Genomic DNA, 22,107 nt, shown 5'->3' on the forward strand with positions numbered 1-22,107 from the left:
GGCCCCGCCCCCGCACCGCCCTGGACCCGCCCCCTTCCCATCCCGCCCCACCTCCTGCTGCCTCCTCCGACTCTCTCTAGCGCTGCTAAGTTTCTTCGCTCGCCGCCGCGCTCAGAGCCGGGGCCGGGCCGGAGCGGCGACCCGCTGCCCTGTCCCCGTGTGCAGACCCCGGGCCCGGCCCCGGCCCCCTGCCAAGCCATGCTGTGCGGCCGCTGGAGGCGCTGCCGCCGCCCGCCCGAGGAGCCCCCGGTAGCCGCCCAAGTCGCGGCGCCGGTCGCGCTCCCGTCCCCGCCGACTCCCTCCGATGGCGGCACCAAGAGGCCCGGGCTGCGGGCGCTGAAGAAGATGGGTCAGTGACGGGCAGGGGGCGGTGGGGTGGGCGCGGACCGTTCCCAGGGGCCCAGTCTGGGGCGCTCCAGGGAGCAGTTCATGGACTCCCCAGGCTGTACGGGGCTGGGAGGCTATGGCTAGGGGCGGAGGGCCAGCGCCGTCCAGCCGGGGGTCGCACCTGGGGTCATCCGCGAGAGTCCCGGGGCGAGCCGGGCGCCTAGGATGCTCTTTGCTTCCCACCAGGGGGCGCCCGCGGGGCGTCTGGAGCGCGAATTCGGGCACGGGACGCTGGTGGGGTCCCCAGGGAGAGTGGAGCGGGAGAGGGAGGCTTGGGGTGTCCCTCGCCCGGCTCCCCAGCAGTATCTAGGGTTTGCCAGGGTGTCTCGGGGTCTTGGCAGCCCTTAGGAAGGATGCGAGTTTGTGATTGGCCTCCGCAGAAGAGGCTGGCCTCCGCAGCAGCCCTCCAACCCGCCGCCCCACAGGGGCAACCACAGCCACACTGCCCTGGCAGGACTGGTCTAACCAGTGAGAAAGCCCGAAAACCAAGGCTCTCATGTCAGATTTGGGGAAGTCAGTCGCGGAGAAGGAATGTAACCGTGGCTCACTGGAACATCACAGAGGCAGCTGGCACTCGGTGGTTACACAGGTGGTGTCTTGCAATCTTCCTCAACTTCCTAGGTGGGAGGTGAATCCTCATTTCACAGGTGAGGAAACTGACTCAGAGATAGCAAGGAATTTGCCTGTGACCACACAGCCAACAAAGGGCAAAGTGTGACTGGCACGCTGGTGGTGCCCCACCACATGGGCCCTGGTACTCTCTCAGAGTCTGGGAAAAGTGGGACCCGCAGGGTGGTGGAGGGCTTGAATGAGAGGGTGCATGCGAGAGTGTTGTCTGACGTGGAAAGGACCGCACCACTGAAGTGCTGCGTTGGACCTGCCATTGGTAGAGTAGTCAGTGATGGAGAAGCTAGGTGTGGAGCTCTGGAACAGAAGGACAAGGCTGCCAGGGACCCTGTGTGAAACTTGGGGCAGAATTCAGGGGTCCTGATTGCCAGTTTTGCCTTCTTGTTACCTTCACTCATTCCACCTGAGTGCTGACTATGTCTGGGTGCTGTGCCTGGCACTTGGTTTACTGAGACATAGGACACCGTCTGTACCCTGCAATCCATTCAACTGCGCATGCATTGAACAAGCACTTATGCAGTGCCCATGGTATGGTACTATGGTACAAGCACTTGTGGAGTGCCTATGGTATGCTCCACCCTGGGGCTCCTGCATGAGAGAGCTGAGGTTCCAGCAGGGAGATCAGACAGTGAAACAAAGAATAGGACCCTGGGGATGGGGGAACAGGGGACAGTGCATGAGGGGTTGGGGAGCCAGCGAGGGCCCTGGCTGGCCCCAGCTGAGGAAGACCGGAGTGGCAAAGGGGAGAGGCTGGGGGTGGGAGGAGCTCCTCCAGGCCCTCCCTGGAGAGTCATGGACTTTATCTGGAGGGCATCAGGAGCCCCAGAAAGGGCTCAGGCAGGAGTGAGTGTGGAGAGTGGGGGGCAGGTTGGACGAAGGCAGGGGAGAAACAGGGAGACCCAAGGAGGGAGGCTGAGGAGTTAGTTGGGCAAGGGGTGGGGACCAGACTTGGGGGATACCCAGGATGGACCCCAGAACTCCCAGGAGATAGACTGGGCTGGACTCTGTGATCGACGGGTGTCATTCTCTGGGCTAAGAAATGGTGTGGTTTGGGGATAGCTGAGGGCAGCCCTGAGAGTCAGCCCCAGCAGGGTCATGGGTGCCACAGAAGGGCTGAGGGGTGGCCCCGTGCCCGTTGGCCTCTTCATCCCACACGTTTTTTGAGCGGCATTAGTGGGTCAGGGTGCTGTGCCAGGGCCTGGGGCTACAGAGATGAGTAGCACAGAGCTTTGCCCTCAGGAAGTGCACAGTTTAGTGGGCAGAGTCACATTCAGACAAATAATTACAGCTGAACCTGGGCCTCAGTACCCGTCAGCTGAGTAAGGCTGCATGGGAGCTCTGGGCATCCCATCAAGGTGACACTCTCGGGAACTACGTAGGTATCAGAATGTCATCTCAGCCACCCTCATTCCTCACCACTGCCCTGTCCTGCTGAGTGACTGCAGAGAGAGGAATGTTGAGTCCGAGTCTGTTGGGAATGTCCCTTCCCCAGGCCATAGGGAGCCCAGGGACAGGGTGGAGAAGGAAACCCAGTCTTGGGGCCCAGCCCCTTGGGCCATCAGGGGCCAAGACCTAGGCCTGTCACCCAGGTAGCCTCCCCCGCCTTGCTCTGCTCCTGCCATCACCACACCTCTTAGCCTAACAGAGAATAGATTTTATGTCAAATCAGGTCAAGGGACTAGGGCAGGGAGTGGCTCAGAGGGGCCTGAGGAAGGAAAAACCTTTAGGGCCACACTAGGGAAACCCAGATAAGCAGAGAAGGAGGAAGAAAACACCCCCACAGTGAGTGGGAGTCCTTTGTCCCCGCTCCAGTCTCCCGCTCTTGGGCTGGGCTGCTGACTTGCAGGGAATCGTTGAAGAGAGAGGAGCGCTAGAGCCCAGTGATCACCTGCCATGCGCGAGGCACTGTGCTGAGCTTGCATCAGACCTGATCCTGCTTAATCCTCAGGCATGCCTGTGCGGGAGGTGCTGTCCTCATGTCACATTACAGACGGGAAGCTCAAGGCAGAGGGGTGAAATCACTGCCCAAGGCCACATGCCTGCCTACTGCCAGAGCCTACTTTTCCATGATGGCTCCCAGTGAACACTTTTTGTTGTTGCTGTTGTTGTTTATGAGACAGGGTCTCATTCTGTCACCCAGGCTGGAGTGCAGTGGCATGATCATGATCATGGCTCACTGCAACCTCAAGTTCCTGAGCTCAGGTGATCCTCCCACCTCAGTCTCCTGAGTAGCTGGGACTCGGGAGACTGGGAGACTGGATACCACCACATCCAGCTAATTTTGTTTTTATTTTTTGTAGAGTTGGGGTCTCACTATGTTGTCCAGGCTGGTCTTGAATTCCTGGGCTCAAAGGATCCTCCTGCCTTGGATTCCCAAAAGTGCTGGGATTACAGGTGTGAGCTACCATTCTTGGCTAGCCTGGTGAATACTAATGAACAATTTTGTCACTGTCCCAGGTGCTTTTCGCATATTATCTCATTTAATGCTCACAATAATATGAAGTAGGTAGTACCAGTAGTCTTCTCTTACAGATGAGGAAACTGAGACTCAGAGAGGTTTGGTAACTTGCCTAGGGTTCAGAGCCAGGAAGTAGCTGAGAGAAAATTTGAACCCAGGCAGTGTGGCCCAGAGTCTGTGCTTGTCACACAGTGACTGATAGAGAAGCTGATACCTGCAGGGGGCCTGCTGGCCGCTCCTCTCCCACGGGGCACCTGCCAGCCCCCACGAGTGTCCTCACAGGGCTGCCAAATAAAATACAGAACACCCAGTTAAGTTTGGAATTCCACTAAACGTGAAATTTGGAATGTATTTACACTAAAAAATTATTTTTTATCTGAATTTCACATTTAACGTGTGTCCTGGATTTTCTCTGGCAGCCCTGTATCCCCAGAGCCCTGTGTGTGCCTCTGCCCTGATGCTCCGCCCCTGCCCCTCATCCTCCCCATGGGCAGAGGCCTGAGTGGGCAGAATCCCGCCCCCTTCCCTGCCCAGCCTGCATACACTACGAAGTGCCCCTGAGCGAGAGGGCTCGGCCCATGGCCTGCCTGGGATGTCTCCCGCAGGGTGAGTGGGACTGCTGTGGGTGGGCTTGACAGGTGAGGGTCTTCAGAACAACCCCCAGCCCTGGCAGGTGCCTGGCCTGCGTGGTGGGTAAGCTGCGTGGCCCTCCAGGCTAAGCAGGGGCATGCCAGGTGGGACTAGGGGGCTGGCTCTGCCAGGCCCTGTGGTCTCCCTCACATCTTTCCCTGTCCCCCACCCTGACTTCTGCACCCAACCAGGCTTCATGCCTGTTCTGGCCCCACAGAAAAGGGTGCTGCCACCCCCCTTGCTGTGTCCGGCCCAGGGCCAAGGGAAGCGCCGCCTGCCCTTCCTGACTTTGTTGATCCTCCAAGGAATGTTATGGACTCTGGCACTGAGCCCCTGCCAGGCTCCAGCCCTGGGTGTGGCAGCCAGTTGGGTCATGGGGGACATGATTGGTGTTTGAGGCTCGGAGGCTGCCTGCTGGCTAAAGGATTAGGGTGGGAGGGTCTTTGGGACCCCTCACCATTTTGTGTCCTCTCCCAGGGCCTCACGGTCCCGGCCACCTGGAAACGCTCTTTCTCTACTCCCTGCTCGGCCTTGGCCATGGCTGCTGGCTGTAGCAGTTCCCTGCATGACTCGAATTCCTGCGGAGTCCTGTGTGCACCTCCCAAGTGCGAGCCGCCTATTTCCCCCAGGCTGGCCCACCGCCCACCCTCTCCACCCATGAACTCTGTACACACACACAATCACACCCACACGCACACACACTCACATTCACACTCATACACACTCACTGTCTCTCTCTCCCCCTCACACACACACACACCCTGTCTATGTATACACCCCGCACACACCCCGCCCTGCAGGCCACCCCTCCGGGACATGTCTGGACAGAACTCCCACCCTCTCCGCCAGCTGCCCTGGCGCCCGTCTCCACCGCACAGCCTCTGTATCCATCCCTGCCTGGGGCAGCCTGCACTGTCTTTAGCACACAGGGCTTGTCCTCTCTGAGCTCAGTGGTGCACCTGTGAAAAGGGTGGGATTTGGGGCCCCTTCCGGCTCTGACATGAGGTAGTTTCTGGTCCCTGGTCTTGGCTACCTTCACAGAACTGCTCAGGCCCCAGACCATCCACGCCCCAAACCACCGGGCTGCCTGTGGAAGTTGAGAAACTGGGCCTGCCCTTTCCTCACCACGCCTGACCCCTCTCTGGAGGCTGAGATAAGCGGGCAGCTTGGGAAGGTGTCTGAGCCCCAGCTGACAACACTGAATTGGGCGGGAGGTGCCGCTGTCCTGGTCGGGGGGAAGGTACCAGCTGGAGGCCATGGGACTAAGGGGACAGATAGATCACAACGTGTGGGTGCCTCTTTCCACCTGGGGCACTGACTCACTTCCCCAGAGCCCTGTCTTAGTTTCCTTCTTTGTGATCATTTACTAAGCACCTATTATGGGCCGGGCCTAAACCAGGCTCCATGTGCTTGTGCCTGTTGTGGCCACTCGCAGCCCTTTGGGGTCAGACTCCCCCAACTTCTACCACATTTCAGCTCCACCGGATGCCGACCTGGCTGTCTGCCTCTTTAACAGCATTTTTGAGATATTAATTCACATACCTTATAATTTATCCATTGAAAGTACACAGTGGGGAGCACCTTGGGAGGCAGAGGCTGTTGAATCACTTGAGGCCAGGAGTTTGAGACCAGCCTGGGCATCACAGTGAGACCCCAACTCTACAAAAAAATTTAAAAATTATTCAGGCCTGGTGGTGCAAGTCTGTAGTCCCAGCTCCTCGGGAGGCTGAGGCAGGTGGATTGTTTGAGCCCAAGAGTTTAAGGCTCTGCAGTGGGCCATTATTGTACCACTGCACCCCAGCCTGGCTACAGAGCAAGACCCTGTCTCAGAAAAAAAAAATAATGTATACAATGGTTTCCAGCATATTGTATCATTATACTTTAAAAATTGTGGTAAAGTAGGCCGGGTGCTGTGGCTCACGCCTGTAATCCTAGCACTTTGGGAGGCCAAGGCGAGTGGATCATTTGAGGTCAGGAGTTCGAGACCAGCCTGGCCAACATGGTAAAACCCTGTCTCTACTAAAAATACAACAATTACCTGGAAATCACTTGAACCCAGGAAGTGGGGGTTGCAGTGAGCTGAGATCGTGCCACTGCACTCCAACCTGGGCAACAGAACGAGACTCTGTCTCAAAAAAAAAAAAAAAAAAAAAATTGGCCGGGCACGGTGGCTCACACCTGTAATCCCAGCACTTTGGGAGGCCAAGGCGGGTGGATCATGAGGTCAGGAGATCGAGACCACCCTGGCTAACACGATGAAACCCTGTCTCTACTAAAAAATACAAAAAAAATTAGCTGGGCGTGGTGGCGGGCACCTGTAGTCCCAGCTACTCGGGAGGCTGAGGCAGGAGAATAGCGTGAACTCAGGAGGTGGAGCTTGCAGTGAGCTGAGTTTGCGCCCCTGCACTCCAGCCTGGGTGACAGAGCGAGACTCCATCTCAAAAAAAAATTATGGCAAAATATATATAATGAAACTGGCCATTGCAACCATTTTGAAGTGGTTAATTCACTGGCATTAATTACATTGACACTGTTGTGCAGCCATTACTGTTGCCTGTTTCCAAACCTTTTTCATCATCCAAACAGAAACTAACCATCAAGCAGTGACTCTCCATTACCTCCCCATTCCAGCCCCTGGTACCCTCCCAGCTACTTTCTGTCTCTATGAACTTGTCTGCTCTGGGTACCTCACATGGGTGGAATCACATAGTATTTGTCGTTTGGGGTCTGGCTTCTTTCACTTAGCATGATGTTTTCAAGGTTCATCCATATGGTAGTGTGCATCAGATTTCACTCCTTTACATGGCTGAATATTATTCCATTGTATTGATAAACGATATTTTGCTTATGCACTCATTTTTTGTTTGTTTGTTTTGTTTTGTTTTGTTTTTTGAGACAGAGTCTCGCCCCGTTGCCCAGGCTGGAGTATAGTGGCACAATCTCAGCTCGCTGTAACCTCTGCCTTCCGATTTCAAGTGATTCTCCTGCCTTAGCCTCCCTAGTAGCTGAGATTACAGGTGTGGGCCACCATGCCCGGCTAATGTTTTGTGTTTCTCGTAGAGACAGGGTTTCACCATGTTGGTCAGGCTGGTCTCGAACTCTTGACCTCAAATGATCTTCCTGCCTTGGCCTCCCAAAGTACTGGGATTACAGGGTTAAGCCACCATGCCCGGCTAATGTTTTATATTTTTCGTAGAGACAGGGTTTCACCATGTTGGTCAGGCTGGTCTCGAACTCCTGACCTCAAGGGATCCACCTGCTTTGGCCTCCCTAAGTGCTGGGATTACAGATGTGAGCCACCGTGCCCGGCTAATGTTTTGTATTTTTCTTAGGGACAGGGTTTCACCATGTTGGTCAAGCTAGTCTTGAACTCCTGACCTCAAATGATCCGCCTGCCTTGGCCTCCCAAAGTGCTGGGATTACAGGCTCATCTGTTGATGAGCACTCGGGTTGTTTCCACCTTTTGGCTCTCATTTACCCTCATTTTCACCGCTGTTATTTTGTGATTGTCTCCACCCACTCAGTCACTGGCCCAGCAGCTGCAGGATCAAGGCAGAGATGATTCAAGTAGACAGAAACCCCACGGGAACAGTAGGAGGTGGGTGGCTTGTGCACCTGCTCAGAGCAGGTAGGAACAAGGTCAAGGCAACATCTGTGGGTTTGGGCCTTGCAGGACCTAGAAATGTTTACTGGGTGGCTGGACGGAGAGCCACGGTCCTCGTAGCATCACTGCCCTGGCCCTGAACCCTCCCTCTGACCTTGCCTCCTTACCTGTTGGTCCTGCCCTTCCTGCTGGACACCCTAGTCCTCTCACTGCTCCAGGGTTCAGAAGCATGAACAGTGGGGAAACAGAAGCACCCACTAGGGACTCAGCACCTGGCCCTGCCTGGGACTGCACCCTCCTTCTGTTTGGCTGGGGGGCAGTGGTTGGGGGGCAGTGCCAGTTTGTGGGGCAGCCTGGAATGTCACCCCTTACCCCAACAGGTTCCTGCGGAGCTGAGGGTAAGGGGCCAGGAGTAGGGGCCCCCTCCATTGGGAGCCTGCCCCAGTGGGGGCCCAGTCAGGCGTTCAGGCTGCCTATGTTGATGGCCTGTTTGCAGAAGGCTCTGGACAGAGCAGGCCCCGGTGACTCACCCCCATTTCCGGTCTTAGTCACTCACCTCCCCCACACCCATGGGCTTGGCATCAGAGGGCTGGCCTAGGTAGGGGAGGTGGCCCCGGCTGCAGAGCCTGGTTGTCGTGGCAACGAGCAGTCCCCTTTCCCACGGTGGAGGGGGTGTAGGAGGGTGTGCCTAAGTGTGGTGGCACTGCAGGCTCCCCCTAACCATTCTGCCCTCACCCTGTCATTGTTCAGGATGGGACCATTTAGAGGCTACCTAGACCTGGTGGGTGGGGGGCGTCTGGTGAGCCCCTCGGCCTGGCACATGCCATGTATGCCCAGTTCTTTGTCTGGAGAGGAGGGTTCCACTTTCCCCTTCCTGACCAGGAGGCACCAAGTGGGCATTCACTCAGAGGGCCACAGTCTAGACCCTGAGGGACCCTCTAGAGCCGTTAGGGCCACAGGCTGGCCCCAGAGGGGTCATGGCCTCTTAAGGAGGTGGATTTCTCCTCTTGCCCCTGAGACCCTGATTTTCAGTCATGGTCTGAGTGGTTTTTAAAAATACAGATGCCCAGGCCCCATCCCACACCAGCTGGGTGAGATGCCCTGGGCCATGGTGTCTGCAGCCTCCCCTGGGTAATTCCGATGCACAGCTAAGGTTGAGAAACCCTGACCTGCCAGGCCTTTGCCCTGAACTCCGGACAGATGGGGCAGAGCTGGGGGTAGAATTCCCTCAGTCCCCCCATCTGCCTGTCTACCTGCCTGCCCCTTCAGTCAACACTAGCTGGGAGCCTGGCTCTGGGATGAGCACTGTGGTGAGGAGATAAGACCTCACTCTGGCCTCAGATTTATTAAAGTTTATAGGTGGGTTTTGTGTTTTAATTAAAGCAAAAAGTGCTGTTAGTGGTCAGAGAGGGAGAACGCCCACTTGAGGACAAATCAAGGAAAGCTTCCTGGAGGAGGTGATATCTGAACTGGTCCTTCAAGGACTCAGATAGGAGGAAGAGAAGGGAGAAGGATCCTACAAAAGGGTCCAAGAGAGGGTGAGAGGAGATGGTCTAGAGATATAGACTCAATTTCTTAGGTCAGAGTTTGCAACTGGGCAAGCAAGGGCCTTGGGGTCGCAAAGCCAAACCCAGTATTAAGGGTCTGTCGAAATAAAGGGAGGAAGAGAGGCCCACTGTCATACTTCTTTTGGCCCATACAGGGGTTATTGGTTTTTGTCTTTTTCAATTTGATTTCGTTGCCAACATTAGAATATCTGGAGGCTTCACACACAGATCTAGATTCCGGTTCTCTGGAAACTCTGGGCCCTCATTCACTCCGGGCTGTGCCCCACCTCCAAAGGCCATGGACTCTCCGTTTACCCAGTTCCCACCTCCTCTATTGTCCCATGGCTCAAAAATCTTTGGCTGTGACTCTCGTTGAGGCATTGTAGAGCAGGGTATGGCACCATCTGGGCTGGGCATCACGTGTTCCAGGGGGCCAGAGCCAGAGGAAGGCCGAAACTCTCTGGGGTACAGTGTCGGTCACGCTGTAGAAACCTCTGAATTTTGGATTTTGCAGCAGGTAGGATTGTGGTCTCCATTTTATGGATGGAGAACATGAGGCTTAGTGCCAGGTTAGTGCCACCGGGGCTATGTATTAAATAGCTGGGAAGTGACAGAGTTGAGACTTATTCCCCAGACTTCTGAATTTAGAAGCACTAGAAGAGCCATGCAGTGCAGGGCCCAAGGGCAGAAGTGCTGGAGCCCGACCTCCAGAGCCCAAAGTGGCTTCTACCAATATGGAATTCTGACAACTTACTTAAGCTTCCCTGAGCCTCAGTTTCCTTGTCTGTTAATATATGAGCAGGGCCTGCATACAGGAGGTGCTTTTATTTATTTATATTTTAGAGACAGAGTCTCACTCTTACCCAAGCTGGAGTGCAGTGGCGTAATCTCAGCTCACTGCAACCTCCGCCTCCCGGATTCAAGTGATTTTCATGCCTCAGCCTCCCGAGTAGCTGGGATTACAGGTGCATGACACCATGCCTGGCCAATTTTTTTTGTATTTTCAGTAGAGATGAGGTTTCGCTATGTTGGCCATGTTGGGCTTGAACTCCTGTCCTCAAGTGATCCGCCCACCTTGTCCTCCCAAAGTGCTGGGATTACAAGCATGAACCACCATGCCCAGCCAACTTTAAAATTTTTTCTAGGGGCCGGGTATGGTGGCTCACGCCTATAATCCCAACACTTTGGGAGGCCGAGGAGAGCAGATCATGAGGTCAGGAGATCAAGACCATCCTGGCCAACATGGTGAAACCCTGTCTCTACTAAAACTACAAAAATTAGCTGGGGCATGGTGGTACGTGCCTGTAGTCCCAGCTACTTGGGAGGCTGAGGCAGGAGAATTGCTTGAACCCAGAGGTGGAGGTTGCAGTGAGCCGAGATTGCACTACTTGCACTCCAGTCTGGGCAACAGAGCAAGACTCCATCTCAAAAAAAAAAAAAAATTTTTTTTTTTTTTGGTAGAGATAGGGTCTCGCATTGTTGCCCAGGCTGTTCTCCAGTTCCTGGCTCCAAGCGATCCTCCCATCTTGGCCTCTTGAGTACCTGGGATTACAGGCATGAGCCACTGTACCCAGCCAACATTTGCTTTTATTAAGGAAGGTGGACACTGTGGCTGCAGAGTGCATGTGGGCTGAAGGGTCATGTGGTGGGTGGCATTGGCTGGGCAAGAGGGAGCACCAAATGTCACAGGACATCTTCCTTTTGGCAGGGCCCCACCAGGCACAAAGAGGACACCTGGAGATCAGCCGGGCAGGGCTGATCCTGGAGTCCTTGGCCTGTGACCCTGGGGCTAGGGTGGCCTCTGCTGTCCTCCTTGTCTTTGGGAAAGCAGAGGCAAGGTGCTTGGGTTACAGCAAGAGAGATCTAGGTTAGATGATGAGACCTTCCTGATGGCTGTGGTTTCACATCAAGGGAAAAAGGCTGTTGGTGGCAAATTCTGAACTTGATGGCTGGAAGCCATGTGGTGGGGAACAGTGGCAGAAGGGCAATTTTTGTTGTTGTTGTTAAGACTCAGTCTCACTCTGTTGCTTAGGCTTCAGTGCAGTGGCACGATCTTGGCTCACTGCAACCTCTGCCTCCTGGGTTCAAGCAATTCTCCTGCCTCAGCCTCCCAAGTAGCTGGGATTACAGGCATGCGCCACCACACTCGGCTAATTTTGTATTTTTAGTAGAGATGGAGTTTCATCATGTTGGCCAGGCTGGTCTTGAACTCCCGACCTCAAGTGATCCGCCCTCCTGGGCCTCCCAAGTGCTGGGGATGACAGGCGTGAGCCACCGCACCTGGCCAGAAAGGACAACCTTTAGTGAGGCCTGAGTCCCAGGCATTGCCCGAGGACAGTTCCACACTGAGGGACAGCAGAGGCAGCTGCTTGGAAGGAAGGAGGGAGATGGGGTACAGGTGGGGGTTGGGGGACGCTTAACGCTCCAAAGCCTAAAGCCAGAGCCAGTGCAGGAGGCTTCTTACAATCGGGGAGGAGGGGAGGCCTGCGAGGGGCAGGGAAGCTCACTGTGGAGCGAAGGCCTGGGTTTGGAGAGGCTGGAGGAAGGGGCAGCAGGGGGAGCTTCCGGGCAGGGACGGCCTGAAACCCGGGTCCTCCCGCCCCGGCAGGCCTGACGGAGGACGAGGACGTGCGCGCCATGCTGCTGGGCTCCCGGCTCCGCAAGATCCGCTCGCGCACGTGGCACAAGGAGCGGCTGTACCGGCTGCAGGAGGACGGCCTGAGCGTGTGGTTCCAGCGGCGCATCCCGCGCGCGCCGTCGCAGCACATCTGTGAGAGGCCGGGGAGCGCCGGGTGGGCAGGGAGGTGGGGACAGGCCGGGTCCTTCGCCCTGACCCGGCCCTACCCGCAGTCTTTGTGCAGCACATCGAGGCAGTCCGCGAGGGCCACCAGTCCGAGGGCCTGCGGCGCTTCGGGGGTGCCTTCGCCCCGGCGCGCTGCCTCACCATCGCCTTCAAGGGCCGCCGCAAGAACCTGGACCTGGCGGCGCCCACGGCTGAGGAAGCGCAGCGCTGGGTGCGCGGTCTGACCAAGCTCCGCGCGCGCCTGGACGCCATGAGCCAGCGCGAGCGGCTGGACCAATATCCTGCCGGGGCTAGGAGGGAGGGACCCAGGGAGGGCCCCATCCTTGGAGAGCCCCCAGGCCCAGGGGAGGCAGGGCCCCTGTCTGAGGGCGCACAGTCTGGGTCGGAGCCCTAGGTCTTTGAAACTGAGAGTGGGGACACGTGCCTTGGCTAGGTCCGAGCTCCCACCAGGAGGGGTGGCGCGGCCCCTCCTTCAGGGAGGCCTGAGACCTTCTGAGGATGGAGACAGGGCCTCCTGTCTTTGGTGAGCCCCAGTCCTGCGGAGGAGACACTGCTACCGTGCTGGGGGAGTCCACAGGCCAAGGGGAAAGTACAGCCCCTAAACCAGGAGCCCCCAGATCCAGGTGGGGATGACTTACTGGCCAGTTACCTGGGGGCTGGGGGCAGCCTGGTGTGTTACTGTTATTTCCTGAGCACCCACACCTGGATCCACTCCTATCTGCACCGGGCTGACTCCAACCAGGACAGCAAGATGAGCTTCAAGGAGATCAAGAGCCTGCTGAGAATGGTCAACGTGGACATGAACGACATGTACGCCTACCTCCTCTTCAAGGTGGGCTTCTGCCCTGAACCCCAGCCCCTGGCTTTGCCATCACTCTGACCTCTGCCTGCCCCCAGCCATCTGAGTCATCAGCTCCCCTGCCCTCTCCACCTGCAGCTTTTTTGGAGAAGCAGCCTTTCCCTGCATAAAGGCAACATCTGGGTTTAGTTAGCCTTTGGCCTCCCCTGAGGCCACTGGGCCAGGAAGGGAGTGGGGAGCCAGGGCCCAGAACTTTCCTCACCCTCAGTTCCTACCCTTCCAAAGTGAGCAGCAAAGCTGTTCTCATTTCCCTGAGTCTGCAGGGCACCTTTTGCATGTAGGGGCACAGGTAGGAGCCAGCCTACAGGCGTGCATGTGCACAGATACACGTGTGCACCCTTCTCCACGCAGACCCTCCACTGTGGCACGTGTTGGCACCTCATGCATGGGAGCACAGGGGCACACAGGAGTGGGCTCTGCAGCTACGGCCCAGCTGGAGCCCCTGGCAGACCTCTGTGTGCATGTGGACAATGGGACCCACCTGTGACCCCGAAAGACAGGAGAGCCCATGGCAGCTGGACCCCTGGGCCACAGCTTCACAGGGATGCTCCATGAATTCTCATTGACTTGTTCAGTGACCCTGGGTGTGAATATGTGCACGTCAGCATAGTAACATGTCCACCTAGGGGAGTGTGAGGGCCCAGGGGTCCTGTCTTAGCCCAGGGTCACCATTTTTCCTTCCACATCTTGATTCTTGGGGTAGGTCATGGTGCAGAGGGGCAGGCATTGAACCAGAGAGACCTCCCTTAAAGTCCAGCCCTGCAGGCCAGGCTTAGTGGCTCACCCCCTGTCATCCCAGCACTTTGGGAAGCCTAGGCGGGAGGACTGCTTGAAACCAGGAGTTTGAGATCAGCTTGGGCAACATAGCAAGACCCCATCTCTACAAAAAATACAAAAATTAGCCAGATGCAGTGGTACACAACTGTGGTCCCAGCTGTCCAGCTATTTGGAAGGGTGAGGTGGGAGGATCACTTGAGATCACACGTTGGAAGCTGCAGTGAGCTATGATCATGCCACTGCACTCCAGCCTGGGTAACAGAGCAAGACCAAACAAACAAACAAAAAACCCAAAAAACAAACAGAGCTGGAGTCACAAGTCTTACTCTGTTTTTCCACCTGTGAAATGGGGAACGTTGCCTTCTCAGATGTGGTAGATGACAGATGGGTTAAAGGGGCCAGGTTTCCTGGAGTGTCTGCCTCCTCTGAGCTTCTCCATCTGCTCCCCAGGAGTGTGACCACTCCAACAATGACCGTCTAGAGGGGGCTGAGATTGAGGAGTTCCTGCGGCGGCTGCTGAAGCGGCCGGAGCTGGAGGAGATCTTCCATCAGTACTCGGGCGAGGACCGCGTGCTGAGTGCCCCTGAGCTGCTGGAGTTCCTGGAGGACCAGGGCGAGGAGGGCGCCACGCTGGCCCGTGCCCAGCAGCTCATTCAGACCTACGAGCTCAACGAGACAGGTGGGGGGCGGCATGGCCAGGTCGTAGCACCTGACAGGGCTGTGTTCCCAGCTGAGTGGGTTCTGCTGCGGGCACTGTCTCGGCCAGATTAGCTTGCCTTCTCCAGACTCAGCTTCCACATGTGTAAAATGGCACAACAGCGTGCCTTCCTCCCAGGGTCTGGTCGAAGGTTAAGTGGCATGACTTACATAGAGTCTAGTCAGTAGATTGTCTAGTCATTATTCCTAAGTTGAGTGGGCCTTGGGGGCATTGAAAGCTGGACATGGGGGATCCCCATGTGGCCTGATGCCCTCTCCTGCCACCCCTGCAGCCAAGCAGCACGAGCTGATGACACTGGATGGCTTCATGATGTACCTGTTGTCGCCGGAGGGGGCTGCCTTGGACACCACCCACACGTGTGTGTTCCAGGACATGAACCAGCCCCTCGCCCACTACTTCATCTCTTCCTCCCACAACACCTATCTGACCGACTCCCAGATTGGGGGGCCCAGCAGCACCGAGGCCTACATTAGGTACTGTAGTAGGGGGTGAATGTGCCCGGGAGCCCCACCTGGAGAGAGACATGGGGCTGGCTTCCTGGGGCCTTCCTGGCTCAGCCTGCCTGCTGCTCTGCTCTGTGGCACTCTCCCAACACCTTGCCCGTCCACCCATCTGTCCACCCACAGGGCCTTTGCCCAGGGATGCCGCTGCGTGGAGCTGGACTGCTGGGAGGGGCCAGGAGGGGAGCCCGTCATCTATCACGGACATACTCTCACCTCCAAGATTCTCTTCCGGGATGTGGTCCAAGCCGTGCGTGAGCATGCCTTCACGGTGAGCCCCTGGGATGCCCAGCCCCAGCCCCATAGCCGTCACAATGACCTCCGTCCACACCCACGTGCCAGCTGCGCTCAGTCCTTCCAGGGGAAGCCCTTGCCCAGAGAATTATTCATTCACCAAGTGCTGCTGGGATAAGTGGCCAATGGGGTGGAATAAAGCTGAATGAGATGCCACTCTCATATTTGGGAAATATGTTCCCTCTCATATTTGGAAAATGTCTTAAAATCACAGAGTGTCCAGACGAAAACGTTTGGGGGAGGGAAGGCCTTTTTTTTTTTTTTTTTTTTTTTTTTTTTTTTTTTTTTGAGACAGAGTCTCGCTCTGTCGCCCAGGCTGGAGTGCAGTGGCCAGATCTCAGCTCACTGCAAGCTCCGCCTCCCGGGTTCACACCATTCTCCTGCCTCAGCCTCCCGAGTAGCTAGGACTACAGGCGCCCGCCACCTCGCCCGGCTAGTTTTTTGTATTTTTTAGTAGAGATGGGGTTTCACTGTGTTAGCCAGGATGGTCTCGATCTCATGACCTTGTGATCCGCCCATCTTGGCCTCCCAAAGTGCTGGGATTACAGGCTTGAGCCACCGCGCCCGGCTGGGAAGGACATTTGAATCATGACTTCCAAAGAATAAGCTGTAAGAGAAGCTCACCAGTGGCACCTACATAAACACTGCAGCTTCGGTCACAGTGTGCAGATCTTCCCATCAGCAAATGATGGCAGGAGAGTTTTCAACATCATTGACATGGTCAATGTCATTCACATGTAAAAAGCATTTATCGGACCAGGTTCGGTGGCTCACACCTGTATTCCCAGCACTCTGGGAGGCTGATGCAAGGATCACTTGAGGCCAGGAATTCCAGACCAGCCTGAGCAAATAGCTGTATCCTGTCTCAACAAAAATAAAAATTAGCTGAGTGTGGGGGCATGTGCCTGTAGGCTGAATTACTCAGGAGGCTGAGGTGGGAGGATCACTTGAGCTCAGGACTGGAGAACGCGGGGATACTGACTGCACCACTGCACTTAGCCTGGGTGATGGAGCTAGACCAAAGCATAAACAACAAAAATTGGCTGGGCGTGGTGGCTCACACCTGTAATCCCAGCACTTTGGGAGGCTGAGGTGGGCAGATCACCTGAGGTCAGGAGTTTGAGACCAGCTTGGCCAACATGGTGAAACCCCGTCTCTACTTAAAATACAAAAATTAGCTGTGTGTGGTAGTGGGTGCCCGCAATCCCAGCTACTCCGGAGGCTGAGGCAGAGAGAATCGCTTGAACCCGGGAGATGGAGTTGTAGTGAGCTGAAATTGCATCACTGCACTCCAGCCCGGGTGACAGAGCAACACTCCATCTCAGAAAAAAAAAAAATCATTCCTGCAGCCTCCCTCAGCCTCCTGGACAGTCTAGCCCTTCCCTGGGTTCTCCAGAGCCCTGCTTTGCCTGCTTGTCCTGAAGGGTCTGGGAGCCAGACGTTGGGAGGTACTGGCAGAGGGAGGGGAGTGGCTCTGAGCCACTGCCCTTCCCCACACAGCTGTCCCCCTACCCTGTCATCCTATCCCTGGAGAACCACTGCGGGCTGGAGCAGCAGGCTGCCATGGCGCGCCACCTCCGCACCATCCTAGGGGACATGCTGGTGACACAGGCGCTGGACTCCCCAAATCCTGAGGAGCTGCCTTCCCCAGAGGTGATGCACCCCAGCCCCCAGCCTGGATGGAGGGAGGTCTGGTGGGAGTCCGCCTCCCCCAACTGGTTGTGCTACCTCTCTGGCTCGGGACCCCTCACCTCTCCCTGCCTTAACCTTTCTCTGTTCCTCTGTTCATCTGACGTCTGCCACCCCTTGGTCTTGTCCTTCTGCTGCCCTCTGGCTCTCCATTCTTGAATAGACTCCCCCCACACACACACCCTCTTCCATGACCTGGCTCTGCCCTGCTGGCCCTGTGTCCCTGCTGGTAGAGTCCTGCAGGCTCTGCCATTCCGTCCTGCAAGGCCCCGTTTGACAGTTTCTCCACCTGGAAGTCCCTTCCCAGCCATCCACACTTGCCAACATCACCTGCTTAGAATTCAGCTCAACTTCAGCCGCCTCTTCCTGTGGCCTTATCCACTTCCCCAACTCTTAGGTCTGAGGCAGCCTGCTGCTCTCCCACAGACTGCCGAGTGCATCCTCGGCCCTCTCCAGACGTTTATCCTGTCGGGCTCCTTGAGAAAACTCCCCTCCTACTTCCAATCCCCAACATGCAGGCACGGTTGACTCACCCTCGTGTGTGTGTGTGAGACGTGATTTTTGTTATTAGTATGACAATCACACCCATATGGTAAAAGAAAACTGAGCTGTACCAAGGGACACAATGAACGGTGCTTCCCTTCCTCCATTGACCTGTCCTCTTTCACAAGAAGTAACCATCTACAACTTTGTTGCATGTGCTTCGAGAATTTCCCCACACACATTCATTACCTGTGTACATGTGTGTACTGTCTTCTCTTTTAAATGGTACCAAAAAAGGACTGTGTGATTCCAGGTTGCAGCCTCACTTCTTCCACGTTGTAGTCTCACTTCTTCCACGTAAGATCTTTTTTGAAGAGGGTCGCTTCCCTTTCAGTCCTGAGCTGTCGCGTGCATCGTAGTGGCTGCTGTGTATATTCTGATGTTGAGGGACCTTACTAAGCATCCCTTCCTGATGGCTTCCTAGGCCATTCTCCACTCTTTCCTGTTAGACACTCATCTCTGTGTCTCCTTTCCTGCCTCCCATCCCTAGCCAGCCCTTCACATGGTGGTGGTTGAATAACTGACTGACCAGCCGCCACAGGGGCGAGAAGGCCTAACCCTTCATCCTCCACATTGGCCCCCACAGCAGCTGAAGGGCCGGGTCCTGGTGAAGGGGAAGAAGCTGCCTGCTGCCCGGAGCGAGGATGGCCGGGCTCTGTCAGACCGGAGCGAGGATGGCCGGGCTCTCTCTGACCGGGAGGAGGAGGAGGAGGACGATGACGAGGAGGAAGAAGAGGAGGCGGAGACTGCAGCACAGAGGCGGCTGGTGAGAGCTGGTGGGCTGGGGTGGGTGGGGTGGGGAAGCGGGGTAAGGTGGGAGGATGGGTGTGGACAGCGGGGGCCAGCTGAGCCCTGCTGAGGCTGGTCTCCTAGGCTAAGCAGATCTCCCCGGAGCTGTCGGCCCTGGTCGTGTACTGCCACGCCACCCGCCTGCGGACCCTGCACCCTGCCCCCGACGCCCCGCAGCCCTGCCAGGTCAGCTCCCTCAGCGAGCGCAAAGCCAAGAAACTCATCCGGGAAGCAGGTAGGAGCCAGGGCTCTGGGTGTCTGGGGTGAGAGGGCGATGGGGGCACCTCCTGAAGGGGGCCTGGAAAGGAGTTGAGGGGGCTTTGGGGGACAGTAAAGAGGTTAAGAGGACCCCAGAGAGGGGCTGGGCTGAGGGAATGAGGGCCCTGCACATGCCAGGGTGGATGGAGGGGAGAGTGGCAAGCTGAGGGCGGCCTGCTGTCTGCAGCCTGCTGTCTGCCTTCAGAGGCCTGTGGTGGGGCCGGCCATAGAGGGAGATGGGCCAGGCTGGGCTGGGGGTTGGGGGAGCCCAGCCGCTGCTGCGACCCTGGGGAGGAATTCCTGGGGCAGGTGATGCTGAGAAGACACTTCACCTGGAGGACTAGGAAGCAGCCAGGAGAAGAGGAGGGAGGGCTTTCCAGACAGGAGGAACAGGCTGTTGAAGGCCTGGAAGCTTGGCCTGGAGAAGAGTTCCAGGAACCACGGTGGAGCTGGAGGGCTGTGGGCATTCACTGTACTTGGTTGGAACTTTGTCAGGAGCGGGGAACTGGGGACTGGGGAGGTGGAGCTGGGCTGTGTGGGTGGAGGGGATCCCTGCAGCCTCCTCAGTGAGCTCCCCTCTCAGCCTAGGTCAGAAGAGAGTGAGGAGCAGGGGCAGGGTGAGCTGGGGATGGGCTTGGCCTCTGTTCCCTGGAGGTTATAGGCCGGGGCTTTGGGTGAGGGACCCCCGGGGTCTGTCACAGTCTCACCCCAACTCTGCCCCAGGGAACAGCTTCGTCAGGCACAATGCCCGCCAGCTGACCCGCGTGTACCCGCTGGGGCTGCGGATGAACTCGGCCAACTATAGTCCCCAGGAGATGTGGAACTCGGGCTGTCAGCTGGGTGAGTGGGGGCCACATGAGCGGGAGCAGGCGGGGTGCCGCGGTGTGGGAGAGGCCTCAGCAGTGAGGGCCCACACAGCCTTCCAGACGGTGGAAACACGCATTTTGTTGATTATTTTTAAAGTTGCCAGCAATGTAGGTGGGAAAATCAAATCAGGCTCGCTTATTCTTGACAGTGTACAGGTCTCGCATTTTTATGATGGTAGAAATTAAAACCTCCACTCCCATGTCCCCTGGACACACACAACCCCCACACACCTGGCAGTCCCACTAAGTCAACACTGATAAGGGTGGGCTCTGGGGGACGCTGAGCCCCACCAAAGGAGGCCGTATCGTCTCCTTGGGGAAGGGTGGAAACAAGCCCAGGCTTCCTCAGACCCCTGGCTCTGACCCAAGCCTGGCCCTGAGGGTGGGGGCTTTTCCAGCACCTTCCAGCCTGGAGGGATCCCAGGGCGGAAGTACAGGTGACAGTGGGGGCTGAGTCCATGACCCTCTCCCCTAAAGTCATGGTGGGGGCAGAGCAGCACTGAGCAGACAGTGGAACCCCAGGCCCTTTGTAGAGAGCAATGCAGTCCCCTGAAACTGAGTAGTGAGAACAGGGCTGCTAAGAGCCCCTGCTCTGACCCTGCTGTGTCCACAGTGGCCTTGAACTTCCAGACGCCAGGCTACGAGATGGACCTCAATGCCGGCCGCTTCCTGGTCAATGGGCAGTGTGGCTACGTCCTGAAACCTGCCTGCCTGCGGCAACCTGACTCGACCTTTGACCCTGAGGACCCGGGACCTCCCAGAACCACTCTCAGCATCCAGGTCAGCAGGGCTGGAATGGGCCCCAGCCTGGGGTCACACTGGTTCTAGAGAGGCTCTTTGTGAGGTGGAGAAGGCAAGAGAGGCTGGGGACAGGTTGGAAGTGACGGGTGGTCTGAGCTTGAGGCCCATCAGGGGATGGCCAAGGTGGGCGTGGGCCCCAGCTGCTCCCTCCCTCACCCCACAGGTGCTGACTGCACAGCAGCTGCCCAAGCTGAACGCCGAGAAGCCACATTCCATTGTGGACCCCCTGGTGCGCGTTGAGATCCATGGGGTGCCCGCAGACTGTGCCCGGCAGGAGACTGACTATGTGCTCAACAATGGTGGGCAGCTGCTGGCAGAAGTGTCGGGGGGAGACTGCAGAGAGCGAAGGGGGGTGCAGGGTGGATCCTGGGGCCCTGGGGCTCTGACTGCCACCCCTGTGCCCTAGGCTTCAACCCTCACTGGGGGCAGACCCTGCAGTTCCAGCTGCGGGCTCCGGAGCTGGCGCTGGTCCGGTTTGTGGTGGAAGATTATGACGCCACCTCCCCCAATGACTTTGTGGGCCAGTTTACACTGCCTCTTAGCAGCCTAAAGCAAGGTTGGTGGAGGCTGGTGGGGATGGAGAGGGATGTGGGTACAGGCCCTGCAGACCCTGTTCACCTTTGTGCCTCGAATTTCCTGCCCTGAAGCATGCCCAGGCTGGACCAGACCCCCAGGGTACGCAGAGGACCTGAGGCCTGGCTGTCCTCCCCACAGGGTACCGCCACATACACCTGCTTTCCAAGGACGGGGCCTCACTGTCACCAGCTACGCTCTTCATTCAAATCCGCATCCAGCGCCCCTGAGGGCCCAGCTCACCCGCCCTGGGGTTCTGCGAGTGCCAGTCCACATCCCCTGCAGAGCCCTCTCCTCTGGAGTCAGATGGTGGGAGTACCAGCCCCCAGCCCACCCACTTGGCCCAATCAGCCCACTCACCAGGCGCTGGTCTCACCTGGGTGCTGAGGGCTGCCTGGGCCCCTCCTGAAGAATCAACAGGTGCTCATGTGACTTCAGTGAGCTCCAACCCTGGGGCCCTGAGATGGCCCCAGCTCCTGTCCTCAGCCTGCCCCTCGTTGTGACTTATGAGGAGCCAAGCCTGTTGCGGCCAGGAGACTTGAGGAGCAGGCCACCTGTGGGCCCTCAGTTCCCCTCTGTCCTCCCGTGGGCCATCCCAGCCTCCTTCCCCCAGAGGAGAACAGTCCGCCCCACTTGGCCCGGACCCTGGGCTTAGCCCCTAAGCCCTCCTTTACCCTAGGCCTTCCTGGACTCCTCCCTCCAGCTCTGGAACCTGAGTTCCCCTTCCCTTCTCAAAGCAAGAAGGGAGCGCTGAGGCATGAAGCCCTGGGGAAACTGGCAGGAGGTTTTGGTTTTTATTTTTTTTGACAGGGTCTCGCTCCATCGCCCAGGCTGGAGTGCAATGTTGCAATCACAGCTCACTGCAGCCTTGAACTCCCAGGCGCAAGTGATCCTCCCATCTCAGCCTCCTGAGTAGCTGGGACTACAGACACAGGCCACCACACCTGGCTAATTTTTAAATTTTATGTAGAGATGGGGGGGACTCCCTATGTTGCCCAGACTGGTCTCGAGCTCCTGACCTCAAGTGATCCTCCTGCCCCGGCATTCCAAAGTGCTGGGATTACAGGTGTGAGCCACTGCCCCGGCCTAGCAGTAGGTTTGTAACTGTTTCATAGAAGAGCCCTGGAGAAGACAGTAGAATGAGCCTATCTAGTTTAAAAAATAAAGAAGCTCATTTATTTTACCACTGCCACTCCCTGATCACCTCTATGCTGCCACCCCCACAGGCCCATGAGGAGGGACAGGACTGGATGAGTCCCTTGGCCCTCTCCCCTCAACAGGGCATGGACTTGTCTAAGACAGCCAGGGGGTGGCAGCAGGAGATGCCACAGCTCAAAATAGCCTGACCCCTGCTCCTGGCTTAAAGCTCCTGCGAGTATCACAA

General features: G+C 57.0%; 1 protein-coding gene across 2 annotated transcripts; it reads left to right on the top strand.

Annotated features, from left to right (window-relative positions):
* The first annotated feature begins 57 nt into the window (after positions 1–57).
* PLCD3 (phospholipase C delta 3) lies at positions 58–21,906 on the top strand. 2 transcript variants are annotated; one of them, XM_008012361.3, is made up of 15 exons: positions 58–349; positions 11,862–12,023; positions 12,104–12,332; positions 12,759–12,888; positions 14,143–14,371; positions 14,682–14,883; positions 15,037–15,181; positions 16,705–16,857; positions 18,023–18,202; positions 18,310–18,460; positions 19,207–19,323; positions 19,963–20,129; positions 20,314–20,449; positions 20,557–20,706; positions 20,798–21,906. In XM_008012361.3, exons 1-15 carry the CDS (start codon positions 199–201, stop codon positions 21,130–21,132), a joined length of 2,637 nt encoding a protein of 878 aa, XP_008010552.3. In that variant the 5' UTR covers positions 58–198; the 3' UTR covers positions 21,133–21,906. The 2 variants fall into 2 exon arrangements, with proteins under 2 accessions (XP_008010552.3, XP_008010554.3); XM_008012363.3 differs by having other exon boundaries at positions 59–349; positions 20,865–21,906.
* The last annotated feature ends 201 nt before the right edge of the window (positions 21,907–22,107 follow it).

The sequence above is a fragment of the Chlorocebus sabaeus genome, chromosome 16 (assembly GCF_047675955.1).
Source record: "Chlorocebus sabaeus isolate Y175 chromosome 16, mChlSab1.0.hap1, whole genome shotgun sequence".
Taxonomy (NCBI): Eukaryota; Metazoa; Chordata; class Mammalia; order Primates; family Cercopithecidae; genus Chlorocebus; species Chlorocebus sabaeus.